The following is a 21,407-nucleotide window of genomic DNA, read 5'->3' as shown; positions in this document are numbered from 1 at the left end:
TCTGAGCATACCAGGTCCTCCTCGTTCCGACATATTTCTTACAAGTACTTGGTCCCCTGAACTGGTGCTTCCCTTGACGAGAACTCTTTAATGCCTGTTTGTGAGCTTGTTCGTATGCCTGTGTCATACAATGTTTCCATTGTTCTACATACTTGCTAGGTTTGGCGCCTTATATGCCCTGGCCCAGTCCAAACATCAGATCAACTGGCAGTCGTAGTGAGCATCCAAAGAGGAGGTAGAAAGGTGATAAACCAGTTGCGTCGTTACGAGTACAATTGTAACCATGCACAGCTTTATTCAAGTGATCCTTCGAGTTGGTCTTCATTTGGCTGGGTGGGGTTCTCAACATACTTAAAAGAGTCCTGTTGAAACGTTCAACTTGTCCGTTTCCTTCCTGGTGATAGGGTGTTGTTCACGATCTTGCCATCCTGCTATATTTCTGAAGTTGATGGAAGAGATGGTTCTCGAGCTCTGTAACCTGGTCATGATGGAGCTCTGACGGAAATCCAAACTTCAGCACAAAATCATTAAATATCTAAACCGTTGCTGTTTTACGAGATTTGTTGCTTGTGCCATAGGCTAGAGAAAAATTGGTAAAGTGAACAGAAACGACGAGGATGTATTCACAGCCACCTACACTTTACTCTAGGTGGAGGAAGTCAATAGAGACTAACTCGAAGGGAGCTGATGTAGATACAGGTTGCAATGGAGCTCTAGTGAGCTGATTGTGTTTGCGATCCCTCAAGCACCTGCAATCCTCGGTTAGGTATCGTTCAATGTCTTTCTGCATATGTGGCCAGTAGAACTGTTCCCTTAACAAAGCCATGACTCCCTCTGATCCAAGATGACCCATTTCATTATGAAGTTCGTGCAACACCAGTGGTCGATACTCACGAGGCAATACTATCTGAATCCGTTCCTCAGTTCCTAACAGCAAAGACTTTCTACAGAGGATTCCATCTTTATTGAAGAACATCTTCTTCCATTCTCTGAATAAACCAGTAGTCGCCTCATACTTACATTCTTGTTTTGGCTTTGGTGGTCGTTTGATCCTTTAGAAATACTTCCAAATTTTCTGGATAGTCGTGTCAACCAACTGTTTCTCCTGAATATCTTGTGGACTGAAACAGTGGAAAGTTGGTCTGACCGCGTTTTCATCATTATGACATTAACATCATCAGTTATAGAAGAAAGCCAGATCATGTCCTCTTCATTCAGTGCATCATCAACTTGTATTGACATGTAAATGGCATCTTGACATAGTACTTTCTCGGTCTCATGACAGCTCTTCAGTGTAAATGACAATGACATATAATATGACGTCATACTTATGATGACGTCATAAATTACAACTGTGACGTCATAATGTATTTACACTCTCCAGCGACGACACCAAGTAATTTAACGTAGTGAGACATTTGAATTAAAATATGCAGTATTTGTCAAGTAACAGTGTAACATTTACGATTGAAATGACAAATCTATAAATACATTCTAGAGTTCAATTTGGGTTTCATCAATTGGATAAACATTTGTTCTTTTTCCAGTCTCAGCTGCTTGTTACTTGTATACAATTTATAAAACGGAAAAATACTAAATTTCTCGTTTCCGCAATCATCAATGTGTGTGCTGGCAAATATGCATCGAACATCAGGGTCTCTAATCTGCTGTTTGTGTACAGTGACTCTATCTATGTAGTTTTCGCCACATCCCGAACATCTCATAACATACACCACATCTTTGCTGCGGCAGTTGGGGGCACGGGTGGCCCGGTCGTCTAAGGCGCCGCGATTCGCTGTGCAGAGTTGCGTCCCTTGGACACGCCAGAAACCTTTGGTTGTGGGTTCGAATCCCGGTTCGCCCCGATTATGTTTCTAGGTTTGTCAGCACCATACCCATGCTCGTGGGTTTCACCGAAGTGGTAAACGTCTGATACCTGCATCACTTCGGACTTCCTCCCACATTAAGCTGACACGCCGTGATATAACTGTAATACTGTTAAAAGCGGCGTTAAACCCTACTCACTCGCTCACTCACTGTCGGCTTTCACATTGAAACCCTTGCCATTTGCAAAAAGGAAAGTGGCACCTTCACTTATGATGTTACACGTGTCGCATCTTGGTGTGTTGCATCTACTTACACATGGTACACTCCCTGTACAAGAATATTTGGATGGACAAAGAATTTGCTTGAGATATTGAGTCCTTGTTTCATTTTATCACTACTTTGCTATAGAATTGGGAGGTTGTCCCTTATGACTGGCATGATATCACAGTTATTAGGATTAAAGGTTGACACAAACGGTATAATTTGATCGCCCACAGATTTTTCATTGGGTTTCAGTAGAGTATGTCATGGATGGAATTTTTAACGACTTTTCTATAACGTCATATATATATATATATATATATATATATATATATATATATATATATATATATATATATATATATATATATATATACTGAAAAACAAAAGTTCCTGTGACATTGAATAAGATTTAATGCAAAGTTGTTTTTTACCGAATCTGAGACAATTTCGGTTTGTAACAGATAAAAGACTCCTGCAAGTGTTCAAATGGTATAATTTGCCACACTGACTTCAGAAAATGCGTGATTTCATTAAAAATATGAACATGCCAAAATGTAATTTACAAATCAATAGCATGGGCGATGACGACGCAAACACGGTAGAACAACAGGGCTTTTGATCTCGTCGCGGTAGCGCTATTCATTGAGATTTCCCTCTGCCACTATCAAACGGGTCCTCTGTCTTGCTGTAATCCATCCCCATACCATAACGCTAACGTGAAAACGAGACTCGTCAGTGAATAGAACTTTTCCCCACTGCATGGCCGTCCAGCGTAGACGCTGTCTGCACCACTGTAGACGTGCGTGACGGTGGTTTCCTGTCAAAATGGGACGTCTGGTGGGTCTTCTTCCTGCACATTTGAGGCGACGACGTACGGTTTGTGAAGATATTCGTCGAAGGCCAGGGATTGCTTCTTGCAGTTACTGTTGCTGGCTGGAATCGATTTCGTAGGTGTGTTGTTCGAATCCAGTTGTCTTGTCGATTATTGGTTACGCGTGGCCTGCCACTCCGAGGATGGTCTCTGACCGCATTCGTCTGTTGCCAACGTTGCCATAAACACCAAATGGTGTTTTCTGGTGACGTTACATTGTCTTGCAACATCACGTTGACTCGATCCTGCTTCAAGCATATCAATGGCTCGCAGACGCTCATTTTCGGACAGGCGTGACATTTCGTAATGTTGAATAATTGCATAATTTTGTCGTTTTTCTGAGTGGTTGTCAGCACGATGCTAAACAATGCACGTTTTTATACCCATTCTTGGGTAGTGAATTCATGGGGCTTGCATAAAAGTAAACTTTTGCATGGAATGCATGCTTTTCAGTAGCAGTTGCGTTTTTGTTACTTGATTCCATACATGTACTACCATATTGTTGTTGAATATACATAAACTGACGTGCAAAAGAACTTTACCAGAGTTTGAATTCACTCTTGCTCAAAAACAACAAAACATACATGCATGAAGTAAAGTGTATTGAGAAGATCAATATATCAACATAATCAACACTGAAAATGACAATCATACCGCGACCGAGAATGACGTCACAGCCCCCCAAAGTTGGGTGTGGTACAAAACTCGAGCTTTCAGAGTCATGGACAATAGGCAGAGTACATAAACAATCGCTCACGTTCAATAACAAGTCATTAGTAGCGTGTGTGGCCACCAAATACCTCAATACACGCAAAAACTCTTCGACGCATAGAAAAAGTCAGTCGTCCGATGAGGTCACGTGGGATTCTTCTTGGAGGGCGCGATCAGTTCTTGCCTGTTGGCTGGAGAGTGTGTCGAACACGACGATCCCTCAAGTCCCAGAGGTGTTCTATGGGGGACATGTCGGGTGACCGTGCAGGCATGACTACCGTCTGAATACAATATATGACGCCCGCCACGCCTAACATAAACATATAAACGACATGATCACTCAACTGACGATATATGCGCTGATAAATATCGGAAAACTGATGACATGTCCTTGTATCCAAGTGTCATAAGCAGTCGTAAAACACACGAACTTTCTGACTTTAATTGGTTTGTTAACATTAGACGCGAATTGGACAGTTGCGATGAGTTGTCTCCCTTGAAAAGTGCGATAGTCGATAAAACTAACGCATACACACGGTCTCGAAAAGTATGTAAAATAGCGACGACCCAGCGAAAGTCCCTGCGCGGGGCTTTTGAGGTCCTGCTCTTGACTGTGTAACATGTGCAATGGAAGTGTCACGAAGGTGCAACATGCTGGAAAGGAGATTGTCATTTCTGAAGCCACAGTGCACGAAAAAAGAATGTGCTGGCCATAGCCAAATCATTTGCAGAATTGTGTAACTTCCCAGTTGCTTACCCGACTAAGAGCTATTTCACGCAGAGGTAAGACTTTTGTCGAGTTTAGAAAAACATAGGAAAAAAAATCCCTCTTGATATGACACATTAATCAGAGCAAAGACGCTTATAGACAGGCTAAGCAGCCTGCTCTGATTGTCTTCACTTATTCGAGTCGCGCTAATTGCCACAGAAGAGGTTCATCGGCCGGCTGTGGCGCACTAAGCATCTTGGGTAATTCACTACCTTAGGGAAGACGTTTTATTTGGATTTTTACAGATTGCAGCATCAACGCAGCACGTAATGTGACACAATATTTGAGTTTTTCTTCTTTATTTTCTGTGTGGCCGTTATGACTTTTTTTGTTGTAGCGTTTTGACATTTTTCTGTGGCCCTTTTGACCTGCTCCCGAGGAACCGAACAAAATGGTTGACATGCAGTCTCCAAAATTGTAGGTCCTCGGTTTATGAAGCGGAGGATTATTAATGTCCTTAGTTACTTTATTGAGATGAAAGAGCAAAGTATTTTATTAATTAATGAGGATTTGTGTGGTCAGAACAGGATTTTTTTAACTGAAAACATGCATCAGTACTGGCCTTTTAAATTATTCATGTTTATGGAGCACCTTTAGGACGATCTGTCGTAGGTCACATGTCTCAAAGAGAAGCAACCAGTATTTTGTGAGAATCTGTCGAATGGAAACTCGCGACATTCGCATTGCTAGCCAGACAGCTTACCGACTGAGCTACAGACACTTACGAAGGTTACGGGTAGGTAGGGTGTCTCGTGACTTTAATCTACAGACACTTGATCCCTATGCCATTTGGCACACTCATCCCATTCTGTAATCCACAAGATACCAAGTGGTGAGGAATGAGGTGATATGGCGCGAACTGAAAACGGTGTCAAATGGCGAACTCGTGAGTACGCATGAATGACATGGTATTTAATAATTCGTCGGGTGATTTTTGTGACGGTAAAATGTGTGATAGGGAACACTGTAAGGATGATGTGGATAATTGTTTTAGAACGCGGAAGGCGTGAGCATGGCTAGTGACATCACAACGGTGAGTTCGCTTTTGAATCAGTACTGAAAAAATGTAGCCAGTGAAAGTGGCTTGTGTGAATGTTCCAGGACAGTTTCCAGTAACCAAAATATTTGACACAAAACCATTTCATCCCTTTTACTTGACATTTCTGTGTGAAGAATAATAGGAGCCGCTATAGAATCTATAATAGTCTCTAAATGGGTACTTAATCTTAATGGTCGTTAAGGGTGATTGATCGTAAAAGGGATCCAAGGGCTAAGGACACAGTTCAGGGTAGCCTACCCTAACACCTGCAATATTTGAATGTGTTCAGCGCCAATATAATAACCCTATAGAACTGCATTCTTGTGCATAATAATGAACATTAATGAACCGATAAAATAATATATGTATTTTGGTTCCCATTTATATTAGGAAGAAAACGAAATAATAAATATAAAGGCTTTCGTAAACTAGCACTTGCTATAAAATGCACTGTCGCAGGCTATATTTAGTAAACAAATATTCAAAACTCAACACCTGGACTTATTCAGTGACATTGTGTGTAGAGATGATAGATCACTGTGAGGAGCTTATGCACACTTGATGACCCCCAACGTCACAGGGCATTGTTTCGCTGGTGTGACTGGCAACAAAATTCTACAAATTACGTCATAGGCTATTGTCACATGTTCGAAAAGTTTATGGTACTGTATTCTAGGCCGTGTTTATTGACAACATGACCCATGAACTCTGACATGGACAAATACTGTTAATTAACGCATAGTGGACACTGGAAGACTGTCCTCTCAGGTGTAGATTTATCTGTGCTGTTCATCTGTCTTAAAAGTTTAAAAAGAGTTACTCAGAGTAATCCTTCTCATACCATGAATCGGGTACAAGCTAATACGTCACCGATTTCTCGGGTGAAAACTGCTACTAATTGTCGGGCGAAAACAGCACCTATTTTTAATAACGGTAAGAAGGATTTATGTTGTAGTATATATGCTTTATTTACAGGCTATATTATGTTGTGTTGTACATTTAATAGCATATGTTTTCCTTAGGCGTGGACATGGTCTGTCATGTGCAGAAACGTTCATGCGATGTCGTCTGCTGGCAGAAAGGAGAGATATATACGAAATATTTATAAAATTACTATTTATTTCCTACTTACTAAAATAAATATTAAATATATGGTATACCTGTAGTCAAGTTTCTTGTCATATCCGCCAGACTCAGTTTAATGTAAACTAATGTAAACTTGTTTTAACATTTCAGTTATTTGTGTTTGCAACTGACAATGTGAGTTTTATTTCAAGTTTTTCAGCAACAAGGTAAATATAAAATAAGGTGCTGTTTTCTCCAAAATAATCAAAGCAACAGACTGAAAATAGTTTTCCTTAATTGTCATTTACTAACTGATAAAAAAAATGCCTGAGAAAAAGACTGAAATTGAAGGTGAATCATTGCCAACATTGACCTTTAGCAGTTTGTGTTTACCATGTTTACAGTGGTTAACTGTGAAATGTTACATTAGCATTTAAATCTGGAAAAGAATTGAAAAAAATGAAATATGAACCTATTTATACATCTGATATCAGTTCTGTTGATAATAAAAGTGCCAGATTAACAACATGAACAAGGCAAAAAAAGATAAAGGAGAATTGAATACAAATTACAAGTAATATTGTTCTGTGAAGTTGCTATTAAATAAAACAGGATCTATTTCATTTCAGAATATACCTTGATTATTTTAGTAATTCCACATGTGCGCTGTCTGCCAGCATGATGGGCCATAGCAGGATACGTAAATACTAAATTCTGTATCAAAATTAGAAATAGGGGACTCTTATTAGAATATCATTTTGGTGAGTTGAAAGATAAATTTTGTTTGTATACGACAGATATATTTTTCCAGAATTTATTTGCCCATAATTAAGGGTGCATATAACACATGAGTGCGTATTATACACGTATAAATAAGTCTTGTGTACATTGATCAATTGGAAGGGGTGCTAATTGGGATTGTTCACTAGCCAGTATATTAGCAAATATCGCTGTGGGTCTTATTAGAGCGGGGCGCTTATTATGTCGAATAGGGTAGTCCTTTTATTATCTTTATACACATCAGCAAAATTATGGCTGATCAAACAGATAGTTTACCGGGAAAAGCAAAAAGTGTGGTGTGGAGTTATTTTGGGTTCCACAAAAATGACATAAACTCAACAAAACATTTGCAGTTTGCAAAGAATGCATCAATGGAAAATTGTGAATTATGTTCTGCAACACATGAACTTGCTGGACATCTATATGATTCTCTGAAAACTTCAGTAGGGAACTGATATCAACCTTTCACCCATGTAACTGACAACGTTGTCAAAGCCGCATCAATGTTTGACAATTCAATTTACGTTCTTTCTGTTGTCCATATGTTAAACTTGGCAGCAATCTCATTAAAATCAGACCTCAGTTCTCGCTACCACTAAACAAAGATCTGAGGACATCCCATTTGGGGTCACGTCAGAACGACCTTTCATCCGACCAATCAGAGCATCACTTACCAGATTATGAAAGTGACAGTCGGAATGTGATTTCTAATCATGCAACTTCGAAAACTTTAACACGAGGTATTCCGAATGATAGTTACGGGTTTAACGACTGAACCCATACAATCTAGACCATCTATTAGCCATTCCAGAATGTTCTTTTGTTCAGGTTTCAAATTTTTAATCGAGAATTTGTCAAAATATGTTTCGAAGCGTTGTCGCCAATTTGAAATTAGTGCCGTAAAGCACGAGAAAACTGCCTTCTGATTGGTCATTCTATTGGTCGGTCATAGGTCGATCTGACGTGACCCGTAATGGGATGTCCTCAGATCTTTGTTTAGCTGTAGCGAGAACTAAGATCTGATTTTAATGAGATTGAACTTGGCAGCAAAGGCTGTTCTGAATTCTAACAAGACAGTTAGATGGACACTCAGTAAGTCCCCATGCGTCTCAACTAAAAAGTATCTTCTTTCATCCTGTTCAGTTTATTTTAATGTCCACATAGTATGCAAACCTACAGCCACGAGTGTGCAGTAAGAAATATACTGCCACTTGCACATTAGCCACAATATATGTATATATTTATTCTGTTGGAAATGAAGAAGGAAACGCTTAGTCTCAGACACGGTAGAATGATCTGCCATCATGTGTTCCCAGCCTTGTCCATCCAATACACACTGGAAGCAATGCCTGCAAACACATCTCAACATCTGATATCTGACATGGGCTGAATTTGTATGCACGCTAGTTCAAATGTACTGACACTCCGACAGTAACGCTTAGTCTCAGACACGGTAGAATGATCTGCCATCATGTGTTCCCAGCCTTGTCCACCACATACACACTGGAAGCAATGCCTGCAAACACATCTCAACATCTGATATCTGACATGGGCTGAATTTGTATGCACGCTAGTTCAAATGTACTGACACTCCGACAGTAGAGCTTACGTATTTCACCATTTTTTTTTTACTGTTTAACAGTATAAACAGTGTTAGAAATTAGCACTAGTCTGTAGTCCTTGCCAAATCACCCAATAGTTAAGGTATCATGAGTACCAAAAGAAACTTGTCATTTTTATGGGTTTTGCTATGTGTTATCACAATAAGGACTAGTGGACTGAAACTGTTAGTTTCTACCGCTGATAACATGAATGTATAGTTCATGTTGTGAATTTACTGAACACAATTTCTTTCTCAATGTAAGATGTTATTAAAGTAGATATTATTTGGAGGCTTAAACCTTTTTGCTGAGAAGATAGTTGCGACTGCCTATGCTGATGTTAAGTATTTGTTTTGGAGTACATGAGTGAACTTGCGTAAACAACCAGTGCACCACACAGTAGCAAAACACAATAATCATATGACAGTCAAGTCAAGTTTTAACTCACTAACATGATCGGGTGGTCAGGCTCGCTTACTTGGTTTATACCCGTCATCATATCCCAATTGCGTGGATCGATGCTTGTGATATCAATCACTGGATTGTCTGGTCCAGACTCGATTATTTACAGACCGCTGTCGTACAGCTGGAATATTGCTGAGTGTGGCATAAAACAACAAACCAAAAAATCATAATGCATGTATCTATATTTTCTTGATTTGTGACATCGTGTGTCATCCCAGCCCTGGTTGTTACTGTGAGTTTTTTGTGGAAACAACAGAAAATGATACGTATGATAAACAAGATGAAGGGTACTGACATCTGTTTTATGTTTTCAGTGAACACCATGACAACCACAAGTTGATGATGGAGGTCCAAAGCCATCCAGAGAATCCTGGCTCTGTTACAGAAACAGATGTAATCATAGACTGAGAGGGCATTGCTGGAAACAGGTGATATCAAGAGACACGATTCTGCCAGGAAAACAGGATAAGTGTAGCAAGTGTGTGATAATATTTAAGATTTCAGTAGCACAATGGAGTCCTGCTTCAAAAGTGTAATGAGTGGGAAAGAATTTGCACAAGCAAGTTACCAGAAGAAACACATGAAACGTCACACAGGAGTCAGACCTTATCAGTGTAGTGAGTGTGGGAAAGAATTCACAGAAAATGGCCATCTGAAGAGACACATGAAGACACATGAGACTGGTCACAGTGATGTGAATGGGAAACGTCATCAGTGTGGGGAATGTGGGAAAGTGTTTAAAACATCAGGTAACTTGCAGACACACATGAAGAGTCACAGTAGAATAAAGTCCCTTGAGTGTGATGTGTGTGGGAAAGTATTTACGAGATCAAGGAGCATGAAGACCCACCAGAAGAGTCTTCACTGTGGAATCAAACCTTTCAAGTGTACTGAATGTGGGAAAGCATTTTCACGAAGAGGTACTCTGGAGGGACACATGAGGATTCACAGTGGAGTCAAGCCCTTTGGGTGTGATGAGTGTGGGAAAGCATTTACACAAAGAGGCACTCTGAAGACTCACATGAGGCTCCACAATGGTATCAAGCCTTTTAAGTGTGCTGAATGTGGGAAACATTTTGCACAAAGAAGTCATCTGAAGACACACATGAGTATTCACAGTGGAATCAAGCCTTTTAAGTGTGATGTGTGTGGGAAAGAGTTTGCACAGGCAAGTACCCTGAAGAGACACATGATGCATCACAGTGGCATCAAGCCGTATGAGTGTACAGAGTCCGCGGAAACATGAACACAAAGAAGTCATCTGAAGACACACATGAGTATTCACTGTGGTATCCAGCCTTTTTAAGTGTGCTGAATGGGGAAAAGTGTTTGCATATTCTGGCAACCTGCAGTCACACATGAGGAGTCACAGTGGAATCAAGCCCTTTGCGTGTGAAGTGTGTGGGAAAGGGTTTGCAAGATCTTGGAGCATGAAGATGCTCCAGAAGAGGCTTCACAGAGGAATCAAGATGCCATTTACAGACTCTGAAGCATGGAGAAACATGGAGTCCTGCCATGAAATCATGGAGAACATTCACAGCATCAAGTTTTCTGAGGGTTCAGAAGGGGCACAGTCATGGAGTTCTGCCCTGAACATTGAGTGTACCGTATATAGTTGCCGGAAGACACACATCATAGTGGCAGGTATTAGTGAAGTCAATCCTGAATACAGTACAGAACCTCATGCCATGAGTGTTGGCAATCAATTAGTTTAGTGACTTAGGTTTTTTAGCTATCACTGGTAAGTCTTTTCTTTGTTGAGTGAAAACGTTGACCAAACAGCTGATAAGATGTTGCCTCCCCTTGCCTCACCGAGTAAGGGAGGCGTCCACCCGGAGAGCGGAAGGTCCGGGGTTCGATCCCCGGCCGCGTCATACCAAAAGACGTTAAAAGATGGTACTTGTTGTTACCCTGTCTGGCGCTCGGCATTAAGGGGCTTAAACAAGGACTGGTCGGCTCGGAGTCAGTATACTGTGTCTGAGTGGGATATTCATGTTAAACTGCGGCATGGTATCTCAGTGAGCTAGCACTATAAATTGGCATTAGTCCGGACTAGTACAAGCAGCCACACAAACACACACACGTACATGCACGTCGCTATATAAGTGCAATAATCTTGGACGCGACGTTAAACCCCATTTCACCTCACCTCATCAAGTAAGGGAGAAGTTTTATGAACGTACTGCCACTTTTGCCTGTTGTATCTTTCTTTCTAACTCACAGTAACCTTGGGATAGGTACAACTTTCAAGTGAGACCTGCTTGGCGGTATTTCTCTATTGTTTCAGTATAATGCTGTGTAAGCATGTTAAGGTATCCCAATGTTTCTATATCGTGGTATTTCTTGGAGTCCTGTTTTAACCATGACTTTAATATGAGTCGATCAGGAGGCAACTCAGCTCGCCATTCATTTGTGCTCATGATGCATTACATGGTTACCTGCAACAAGAGAATCATAAATCAGTGTTTTTCAAGGAAACTTGCCATGTGCATTCCTCATCACCTAGACTGGTGCCTTTTGCTTTTTTGAAATTTTTCTAAATTATATATTTTTTTTTTTGGAAGCAATTTCAACTTAATCTTATATGAAGGCCTGGTTCTATGAAATTTCCCATGTGCATTTGTCATCAGTTTAACTGAAGCCTTTTGCTGTGTTATTCTTTTTTTGTTTCCCTAACCATGATAACAATTTGAGCTTCGACTGAAAACAACACTAGGCTTCGTTTCCGAGCCATAACAGGAGGCACGGTAGGCCCAGTTGTCTAAGGCGCCGTGATTCGCTGTGAAGAGTTGCATCCCTTGGGCATGCCAGAAACCTATGATTGTGGGTTTGAATCCCAGTTCGCCCCGATTATGCTTCTAGGTTTGCCAGCACCATACCCGTGCTCGTGGGTTTCACCGAAGTGGTAAACGTCTGAGACCTGCATCACTTCGGGCTTTCCTCCGACATTAAGCTGACACGCCGCGATATGATTGGAATACTGTTAGAAGCGGTGTTAAACCCAACTCACTCACTCTGAGCCATAACTTTCAAACTAATGAATCTCATTGCCTGAAACTATACATGTACATTGACCAGATGCTCTACTATTGCCTTTTCATATTTTTCAAGTTTTAATTTTTCTAATATCTTGTGTATCCATGGAAACAATTTGGAAATACTTAAGAGTCTTTCTACTTACGATAAATATACTGCATACAGTCTATCATCCAAACTGCTGTTACAAGTTCAATTGTTTTATCTGCCATAAGGAGTCATCATTGCATCAACTGAAATGCATCTTCCCAAGGCAAGAAAGTTAACTGACTATGAAAGTCCAGTTTCCACCCTTGCCGAAATAGGCTGGAACTCTGTGCATCGGGGCATCCGCCTTCCAATCTTCACATACCCTATTTTTGAAGCTGTTAAGACATGTCAACATGTCCCTCTGGACTGGATACACTTGAAAGTGTACACGTCGAAGCTAGCGACCAGTTCACACAATTCTTGTTATTTCTGTCATATTCCGTGTATATATACCCGGGCCTCGTGGTACCGCGGCATTTGTGATTTCCGGTCGTTCACGCGGGACACGCCTTTTAGCGGCTGTCAGTAACAAGGAAGTGCTCGCTCCGTAAACAATTTCAATTTCCTCGTAATCTTCCGTTTGATGCAAGTGATGGGTCATTAACGCATTGCTACTTCTGGGATCTTTTTATTATTGCCTTACCCCCAGTTGTCAGTGGACAACGATATGACTGACTGTTTCCCTAATAAACATTCTCTATCGACCTGAACTAGATAATCTGCATATTCATTGCGACTAATAAGGTAACGGAAGGTTACGGAAGTTACGTAGACCTCACATTTTTCCCGCTCTCTGGCTCTTATCCATTTCTGATATTTTGTTGTTTTGGGATATTTGTTCTTACTTTTTAGTTACTTTTCAGAAAATATGCATTGAATACCTATCAACGATAACACATTCAGAATTTTATGTGTTGTCTTTAGACAAATCACTGAAGTCTGACATCACCATACTTAAACAGGAGTAATCATAAATGTTCGTGAGTGCATTTTGTTCCGTTTAGCGTACATGACAAGTGCTGCGAAACCCGACGCTGCGGGCTACAACGTTGAATGTTCCAATAACTTGTGAAACTATGAGCATATGCGCTTTGTTGAATAAGAATCAGTTGATTTCGGTTATAGCGTTACGATGTCTGTCTGTGCTACGATAGGGGAACAGTGGAAAATCTCCTGGTGACTTATTGTACCAGTGTGTTTGTTGTCGATTAGTGATACACAATCATTATCATATTATGCGCAGTATCCTTTATTTTTGTTTTGCTTGGCATTGTTTTATATGCATATATTAAAATTACCGCATGTATTTTTTCGTAAATTATCATGATTATAGACCGGAAATAGCAAACAGCTCACATCTACCTGTTCGTTAGCAGTTATTTGACCGTGTTTCTGGAAATAAATCCGTTCATTGATGCACGATTTTGACACAATTCACATCTGAGTATTGAATGGAATATTGTTAATAGTATTAACGTGTAGAAAGTGTTGTTCACTGAAAATCATTAAATCAGTCGATGGGATAGCAGTATTGATTCTTAAGTGAATAACGCTATTGATTATGTTAATTTGTTCAGCTTTAAGCTGGACACAATAGAATACTAAATAACAGGTATAGCGAAAACCCGTGTGTACTATCATCAACAGTATGGTTGTTAATACGCTTGGCTGCTCACGTGTCAACGATCTGCCTATCAAATTGCGCGTCTGTCAAACGACAATAAACAATTGAAGGCAATTGGTGCTGACACCGTGTCCTCAAATTACACCCTCAATTACTCAGGAACAGTGATTAGCCATAACACACATAGCTTTGCCCCCTCCCATATATATATATTTTGTAACTGGTGATGTATTGACAGCAGACCAAATACATTACATTTGTGTATCAACAGAACTGAAAAAGCAATGATAATGTATAGTATTTCGTATTTAATACCGAATAATAAGCAACATGAAAAAATATAAATATAGACGAGTGCATATTTTAACACGATACAGTTGTATAATGATCGATCAGAAGGGGATTAGCCAATGTGAGCCAGTCGGCGTTTAAATAGGCCAGGGCGCATTTTACGTCGAATACAGGGTTTACATACGGAGAAACAACAATCCAAATGACCGGTCACGTGATATACAATTCGGGCTGGTGCCAATGGAGAAATGCTTTGTCATTTTTTTGTTATTAATGCGCCTAAAGGCAGTTCAGCGCTATTCTCGCTGAGCCCCAGCGTCACCTATCGGAGAAACCGCAAGATTGAGGTGTTTTTTTGTTGTCAGTGTGTGTACACGTTCCTTATCATATTATGCGCAGTAAAAAAAACAACCCCGTATCCCTTATTTTCCTTTTGTTGAATGATAGTGTTAACGTGTAGAAAGTGTTGTTCACTGCAAATCATAAAATCTATAAGAACTGAATGAACTTGTGAAAACTGTTTTCAGGTGCTACGGTATTACGCTAATTTGCATCTTGTGATTATTGTTGCCATTTGTGCATATCATAAGATCATTTAACCCACGCTGGCTTGTATATTGCCAAGGACAGATTCACGATGATCCCGCGTTTAAGTGCACACGTGACCCAAGGTACCAGTACCAGATATTGCGTACCCCGTACATTCGAGAGTGATCATCATAAGGGATCATATTTGTCCAGCTTATAGCTATCTCAGACAATGAAGACGTTAAACAAATTTGCGGGTGAAACGGGCATGTACTGGGTTATGTCAACAACAATGTTGATGATGATCACTGAGCGGAGCTGCTCACGTGCCACCAATCTGCCTATCAAACGCATGGCTGTTCAAAGCGGCAATAAACAATTGAAGGCAATTGGCGTTGACACATTGTCCTCAAATTACACCCTCAATTACACAGGAACAGTAATTAGGCTGTGGTAGTATACTTGCTGTAAGAAAACAAACTTTAAGGCACCCGAACGCAACCATTTGTTACCACTCATTCCTTGCATCTAAATGTAAGACATGCAAGGGGCGAGTGGGGAAATATGTGAACCAATATGCAATGAGTTGACAATTGTTTTAGGTTTGCCCGTTTGCGCTAAGACGGAACCCGGTCGATAAAATGACCATGAGAGGGGCACATGTCTCTTCGACTTGTCCCGGATTAAAACGAGTTGGTCATGAGTGGAACACGACTGTGGTGGTATATTGGCAGCAGACCAAATACATTATAGTCGTGAATCACGAGAACAGAAAACAGAAGCAGTGATAATGTATAGTATTTCGTATTTAATACCAGATGTCTGTAATAATACTAAGAAAAAGGGTGCATAGTATACACAAATGCTTATTTTTACATTTTTTTTTATGAAAAGATCTAGATTACAGTGTTTACAATTTACGGAGATATGTACATATACAAATCTACAGCAAGTTCCTGAATTCAGCATAAACGCGGGAACCAGAAATCCATGTTTCTGGCGCCGCCAAAACCTTTTTATGTCTTCCGTGTTGATTGTGTCCCTGTCGTCCTGCTCCAGGAACCTCCAGGATCCTTTCGTTTTGTTGGGCTGGAGGTACTTCACCCTGAGTGGGTCCTCTGAAGTAACCTAGTAAAGAAAAAAAATCAGCACATGTTTTTCAGGTAAGATTTGGTGTGGTAAGTCAAAATTGATGTTCAGACTTGCCGTACAATGGTATCAAGTTGTAATGGGTATCTCGAAGACGATGTAATATTTTCGGAAAATTTAATAAGCTACGTTTTTTATCTGGCTAAATGTGTACTAATAGGCGCGGAAATAATTTGTTGAACAACCTCCGCGACAAACGGCACGGCTCTGTTTGACTGAGTCGGTACAGAGACATACAGGAATGTCCCGGGTCGTATGCTGGCGACACTGAAACACATATAATTTTACATATTAATAGTTAAGATGAAATATATCTTGTTTCAAATCTTTTCTGTTGCAAGAAATAATCTCTTTCATGTCTCGTAAACTTGTTACTACCTCATGGATCCAGTCGGCTCTTGAGCAGAAATATCCTGGGTTTCGGAAATATGAAAGTGAATTGTTTAGAAAAGGAAAAGGAAATGTTTAATAAAATATCAAAATAAAAATGACCAAAACCAGTGGGAAATGTGGTGGTGTGAAAGTACTCACGCGGTGCTTGGACTTCCGTTCTGACGTCCAGAGCAGAGGCTCTTCTCCTGGTAGTCCTGGTGGCTGCAATGCATTAAGGGTATTGTATGAATAACCTGCTAATATGTATGTTCTAGTATGAATCTAATGTCGTTGATATCCACGGAGGGGTCGACATTAGTTACTATTTTAGTAGAAAATCTTTTGAAATGAGGCACATTTTCGTTCGTATTAACAGGAAAATGAATAGGTTTACGACAACAGGAACCATGGGAAATGTGGTGTCAAAGTACTCGCGTGATGTTTGGACTTCCGCTGTGATGTCCCGAGCAGCGGCTATTCTCCTGGTAGTCCTGGTGGCTGCAATGCATTATAGGTATTGTAGAATAAGTTGTGTTGTATTGTATAACCTGCTAAACGTATGTTCTAAAATAATTTGGAGTTATTGTTATTGTGAGGAGGATGTAAGGTTACTCACGTAGAGGTTACTCACGTAGAGGTTCTATGCCGCTGATGTTCTCGCCTGGGGTGGAGACGACATCGTGAGCTTTTACAAAAATAAAACAAAATAATTACTATATAGAAAACGTGGTTTGGCTATATAGATGCTGTAGTCCATATCTGGAGCCAACAAAATAGTAACTAATGGTAGTAGTACGAACCTTTTTGACTCTTTTCAGATCCCTTGCTGCTGGTTCACTGTAACAGACAACAGGATATGATTATAGCCTGAGAAAGGTTGGCTAAAATAGTTTAAATTCATGTCGATGTATGGTAATGGTTATCAAAACTTACGGGTTATTATCGACATCCAGTTAGGGGCTTTGTTGGACATAAGGTATTAATCTGAAAGTAAAAATGTTCAAATACCTTTAGTTGGCTGACTGGCCGATAGAAATGCAAAGCACGTGTCGTAATTACGAGAGAATATACAGTACATGTGTATGATGCGGAAAGCTCTGATAAAAAACCGGACATGTACATACGAAACGACGTCATGCTTAGCTTTCTTCAATATGCTTTAATGTGGGGAAAAGGGTCAGACATTGCACGCCTGTCTTGAACTACTTTTGTAACTGGACTCTTTATACTTACTGTCGTCTTACGCTGTTTTACATCTCCTGTAGCTGTCCCAAGACACTCTGGTGTGGCCACTTCTATGAAGGGTGGTGTTGTTTGTACATCAACAACTTCGCTTTGGGTGTCAGCGGTGAAGTTGATCCCGGATGGCTTACCATCTGTTAAGGGCTCTCCATTCTTGAAGCTATCGAGCATTGCTCCCGAGCCAGCAAACTTCATACTGCCTGGGTATGAGAGTACAACTCCATTGCGGGGACTTCTTTCTTAAAGTTTTTCCGCTGCACGTAGCTTAGCCTTCATCCTCCATTTCCTCTGTTTGAGGGCGTTCTGAGCATTCTTCTCCATCCGCCTGGCGTCTTCGGTAACTACTTTCACACCCGGCTTCACACGAGTGTTCACTGTCCATTATCTAAAAGTGTAATAATACAAGGGAATAAGGAAGTTGTGAAGGGATGTGAAATCCGCATTATTTATATGTTATTAGTCTTGTAGTTTATGAATAGGATATGTTATATTCTATATGTGAAATATCATGCAAGACATTATATTATCGAGCTTTATCAATTTGAAATGTACGAATATCGACAGATCAGGGTCCCTGAGCACAATGCACCCGACCGCTTTCATACAGGATTTCCCATACATTCAATGGGGATCCCGGTCCGAGATTCAAAGAAACCAAATTTCTTTTTATAATGTTTTGAGCTATAAATGCCAATGTTTGAGCGCAATCAGGGGATATGGGATCTTCACATGTGAGGAATCCGGGCGTGACCAAGGTGATTAAAAACTTTAATGTACTAATATATACATATGTACATGTTATTGATATGAACAAATACAGACATCTTGAATATGAAAACGAAGCTTTATTTACCATATAATTATATTACTTGCAGCTGGAAAAAAGAACAAAGCATTATATGATGTTAGTCGTCCAGTAGGGCATGTATCTCAATGTAAATAGTGAGGTGTCTCCTTCTTCTGTCCCCTAGCCTTAAGTCTCTGGTCGAAGGCCGCACGATGTGACTGGGTCAGACGAGGCATCAATTGTTTGATTTCTCGCTGCAAGTCCCGTACTATCAATGATTCTGGCTCAGAGTGCAGAATCCTCTCATCGCCAGTGATAAATACTGGCTGTCTGAGCTGGGGCAGTATGTCTTCATATTCCCCCAATACCTTAACCTAAATGTAATACTGCCGCCTCAGGTTTGCTTGTTGAATGAAGTTGACCAAGTAGGGATCGAGTGCACAGCCGGTTATACTTGTATGCACCTCGGTGCCCTCAGTATACTGGCTTTGTCGGAGACGTAGACGCCAAGAAGCAATGGCGTTCTCAAAGTTGAGTGGTCTCAACCGAGGGCCAGTTTTGGACATGTCCAGCTCCGCCAGCGTCTTGTCGCAAATGTCGGTCAGTAGAGCCTCAATGAGACATGTCGTTGGCCAAATATCATCAGTTGGCATGCCCTTTGGAATAAGATCCTTAACACATCCGTTATTTTCTTCTGAAATGAAGTCACTCCCCCAAAGATGGATGGCCGTTTGTTGTGATGGAGCTAAACTTAACAAACAAATTTTTCACTTCCAAGGGCATATGCATGTATTGGACTTCGACAAACACCTCAATATCCCTATATTTTGGGTTGTTCATGGAATAATTCTTTAGTCATGTATTTTGCACTGTGAAGAAGTGGATGGTGATTCCTATTGACTGCCATTCGAAAGTATATTATCCCTTGTCCAAAAGAAAGCTAGCATTTGGGGAAGTGTATTCAGACTTTGCATAATTTAGGAAACCTAGGGCGGAATGGGGGTGACGAGCTCATGGAGAGTGCCAAGATGGAAAGCAAGCAACAAAGCCCAACTTTTGTGATGGCAGTTTTTTAAGCTATTTCAGTTTTGAAGGCCATTATTTCACAGAAGTACTCCCGAAAAATGGCCTTCTAAGATTCATCTCATAGTGGCCAGACCCAATTTTTAGATATACCCAATCAAAATCTAATTTTGAAAATGCATTTGCACAGGCATTTTTGTGAGTTTCGAACAATTTCTTGTTTAAGAAACTGCTGTGGCAGGCCTGGTGCACGCAAGCTTCATCCTTCAATTTCTTGATGATCGAAAAGTGCAAACCATCACAGCATACTACAGTCCAATGTCTCTTGCCCCCCATCGTACTGAACTAAATTGTTTTCCCTACCTACTTCCCTAACTGTCTCGGTGCCGTTAGGGTTCATGTACATTGGGTCAGCGAGAACAATGTGGTGCGTGTCTTTGTTTCCGGATGGAATGTCTGTACCCCTCAGCCTCTGTGATAACCGTGGACTTGGTCAAGGATCATTTCGGTTGCTAAGGGTCCCCCCTCTAAATTGTTTGATGGGGCCTTAGCGTTTCTGGCTGTTCCTTTCCCCCTTTGTAAGCCCTCCCAGGCACCACACCCAACACATTTGTTTTCTTGAAGAATTTCGAACCCCACACCCCTCACAAATGACCTGTTACTGTGGTAAAAGCTTGTCTAAAGCTACGTGTATAAAATCCCCATTACTTCTGTGTTCCTCTTTAACCACCTTGTTGGCCTTATCTATAAACAAATGAAGTTGTTCCATGTGTAAAACCTCTTATTCCCTGCATAGCAGATGCGGACACAATGTCATTGACCAAATCGCAAATGCGTTTGTGATCATCAGGTTTCAAACTGGGGTGGGACAGGTTCACTGTTGCTGGCTTTAAAGTTGGGTCATTTTGAACGGTGGATGTCGCATCCAGTAAAACATAACCCTTGTTGGTGATGACGGATAGGGGAGTTGCCTGCTTAGGGGCAATCCTATTATTTTCCGTGATAACTTGCTCATTGTCAAAAACATTAATGACAACACTATCCGGCACCAGCTGGATACCAGGTCCATGCTCTTTAAGCCACCGCTGCTCCATCTGGTAGCAACCAGCTGGACCTCCATGACCTATCACATCAACTGCAAGGTGACTGCCCATCACTGTATGGACTGCCAAATTTTGAAACAAAGGGGAGATCAAAGTTTGTAGATTTGTTCTACTGCCCTTGCTGTAAAAAATGTTATTTTTTTAGACGTTGATTGCCGTTTCTAATAAAGATACCAATATTGGGTTCCTGTCTCCTATCCATTTCCTAGTGTTAACATTGGCCAAAATCCATAATACTGGTTTGCAAACGACCTAGCATCACTCTCAACATCTTTCTTATGAATGTACCCAAACACTTTGCAACTTGATTCCTATCATCTGCGGAAATAGCGGTGACTAGACTTTCGAAGAACTGATGACGCGTTTGTACGTCAAGACGTAATATCTGAAGTATTGAAGTATCATTGTACGTGGATGATGCCTTCAGTGGGCGACCCTGTAACCCATACTTGCCAGCGCATCATGGACAATCTTCGTGAGCTACTTGGGGTTGTAAATCGAAAAGTTTCGTCACAGTCCAATCTGGTTTTGTTGCTCGAGTTGCTCTGGTTGCTTTATGTGATGTTTGTATATCCCGACTATTTCCAATGCGTCCATATGCATTAGTATTCGAGCCGGGACTAATTAGCTCATGGCAAGCCCCTGCACAAAATACTTACATGTTTATGTGATGAGTGTATATCCCAATTGATGGTTGGGTTTGATCTGGTGCTTCCTCCCTACTACTTGTTTGTTGTTGAAGACATTGCACAACACAGAGGTACAGCTGCTGGAGTGTTCTTGACGTCTGCAATCCAAGAGGTTATGGTGTGATACCCACCTGATGTACT

At 40.7% G+C, this 21,407-nt stretch overlaps 1 protein-coding gene and 1 pseudogene across 1 annotated transcript in view; one reads left to right on the top strand and one right to left on the bottom strand.

The window, feature by feature from the left end:
* LOC139454911 (zinc finger protein 721-like) overlaps positions 1–11,107 on the top strand; it is a 66,226-nt gene extending 55,119 nt beyond the window's left edge. Inside the window, exons 5-7 of the mRNA XM_071236515.1 lie at positions 9,967–10,063; positions 10,253–10,550; positions 10,690–11,107. Coding sequence (XP_071092616.1) covers positions 9,967–10,063; positions 10,253–10,550; positions 10,690–11,107 — 813 coding nt within the window. The remainder of the gene's footprint in view (positions 1–9,966; positions 10,064–10,252; positions 10,551–10,689) is intronic.
* A 719-nt stretch (positions 11,108–11,826) lies between these two features.
* On the bottom strand, positions 11,827–19,104 carry LOC139454910 (uncharacterized; annotated as a pseudogene).
* Positions 19,105–21,407: the final 2,303 nt, after the last annotated feature.

The sequence above is a fragment of the Haliotis cracherodii genome, unplaced genomic scaffold (genome assembly GCF_022045235.1).
Source record: "Haliotis cracherodii isolate W230 unplaced genomic scaffold, xgHalCrac1.p SCAF_11, whole genome shotgun sequence".
In the NCBI taxonomy this organism is placed as follows: domain Eukaryota; kingdom Metazoa; phylum Mollusca; class Gastropoda; order Lepetellida; family Haliotidae; genus Haliotis; species Haliotis cracherodii.
This window is presented reverse-complemented; position numbering and strand designations above follow the sequence as displayed.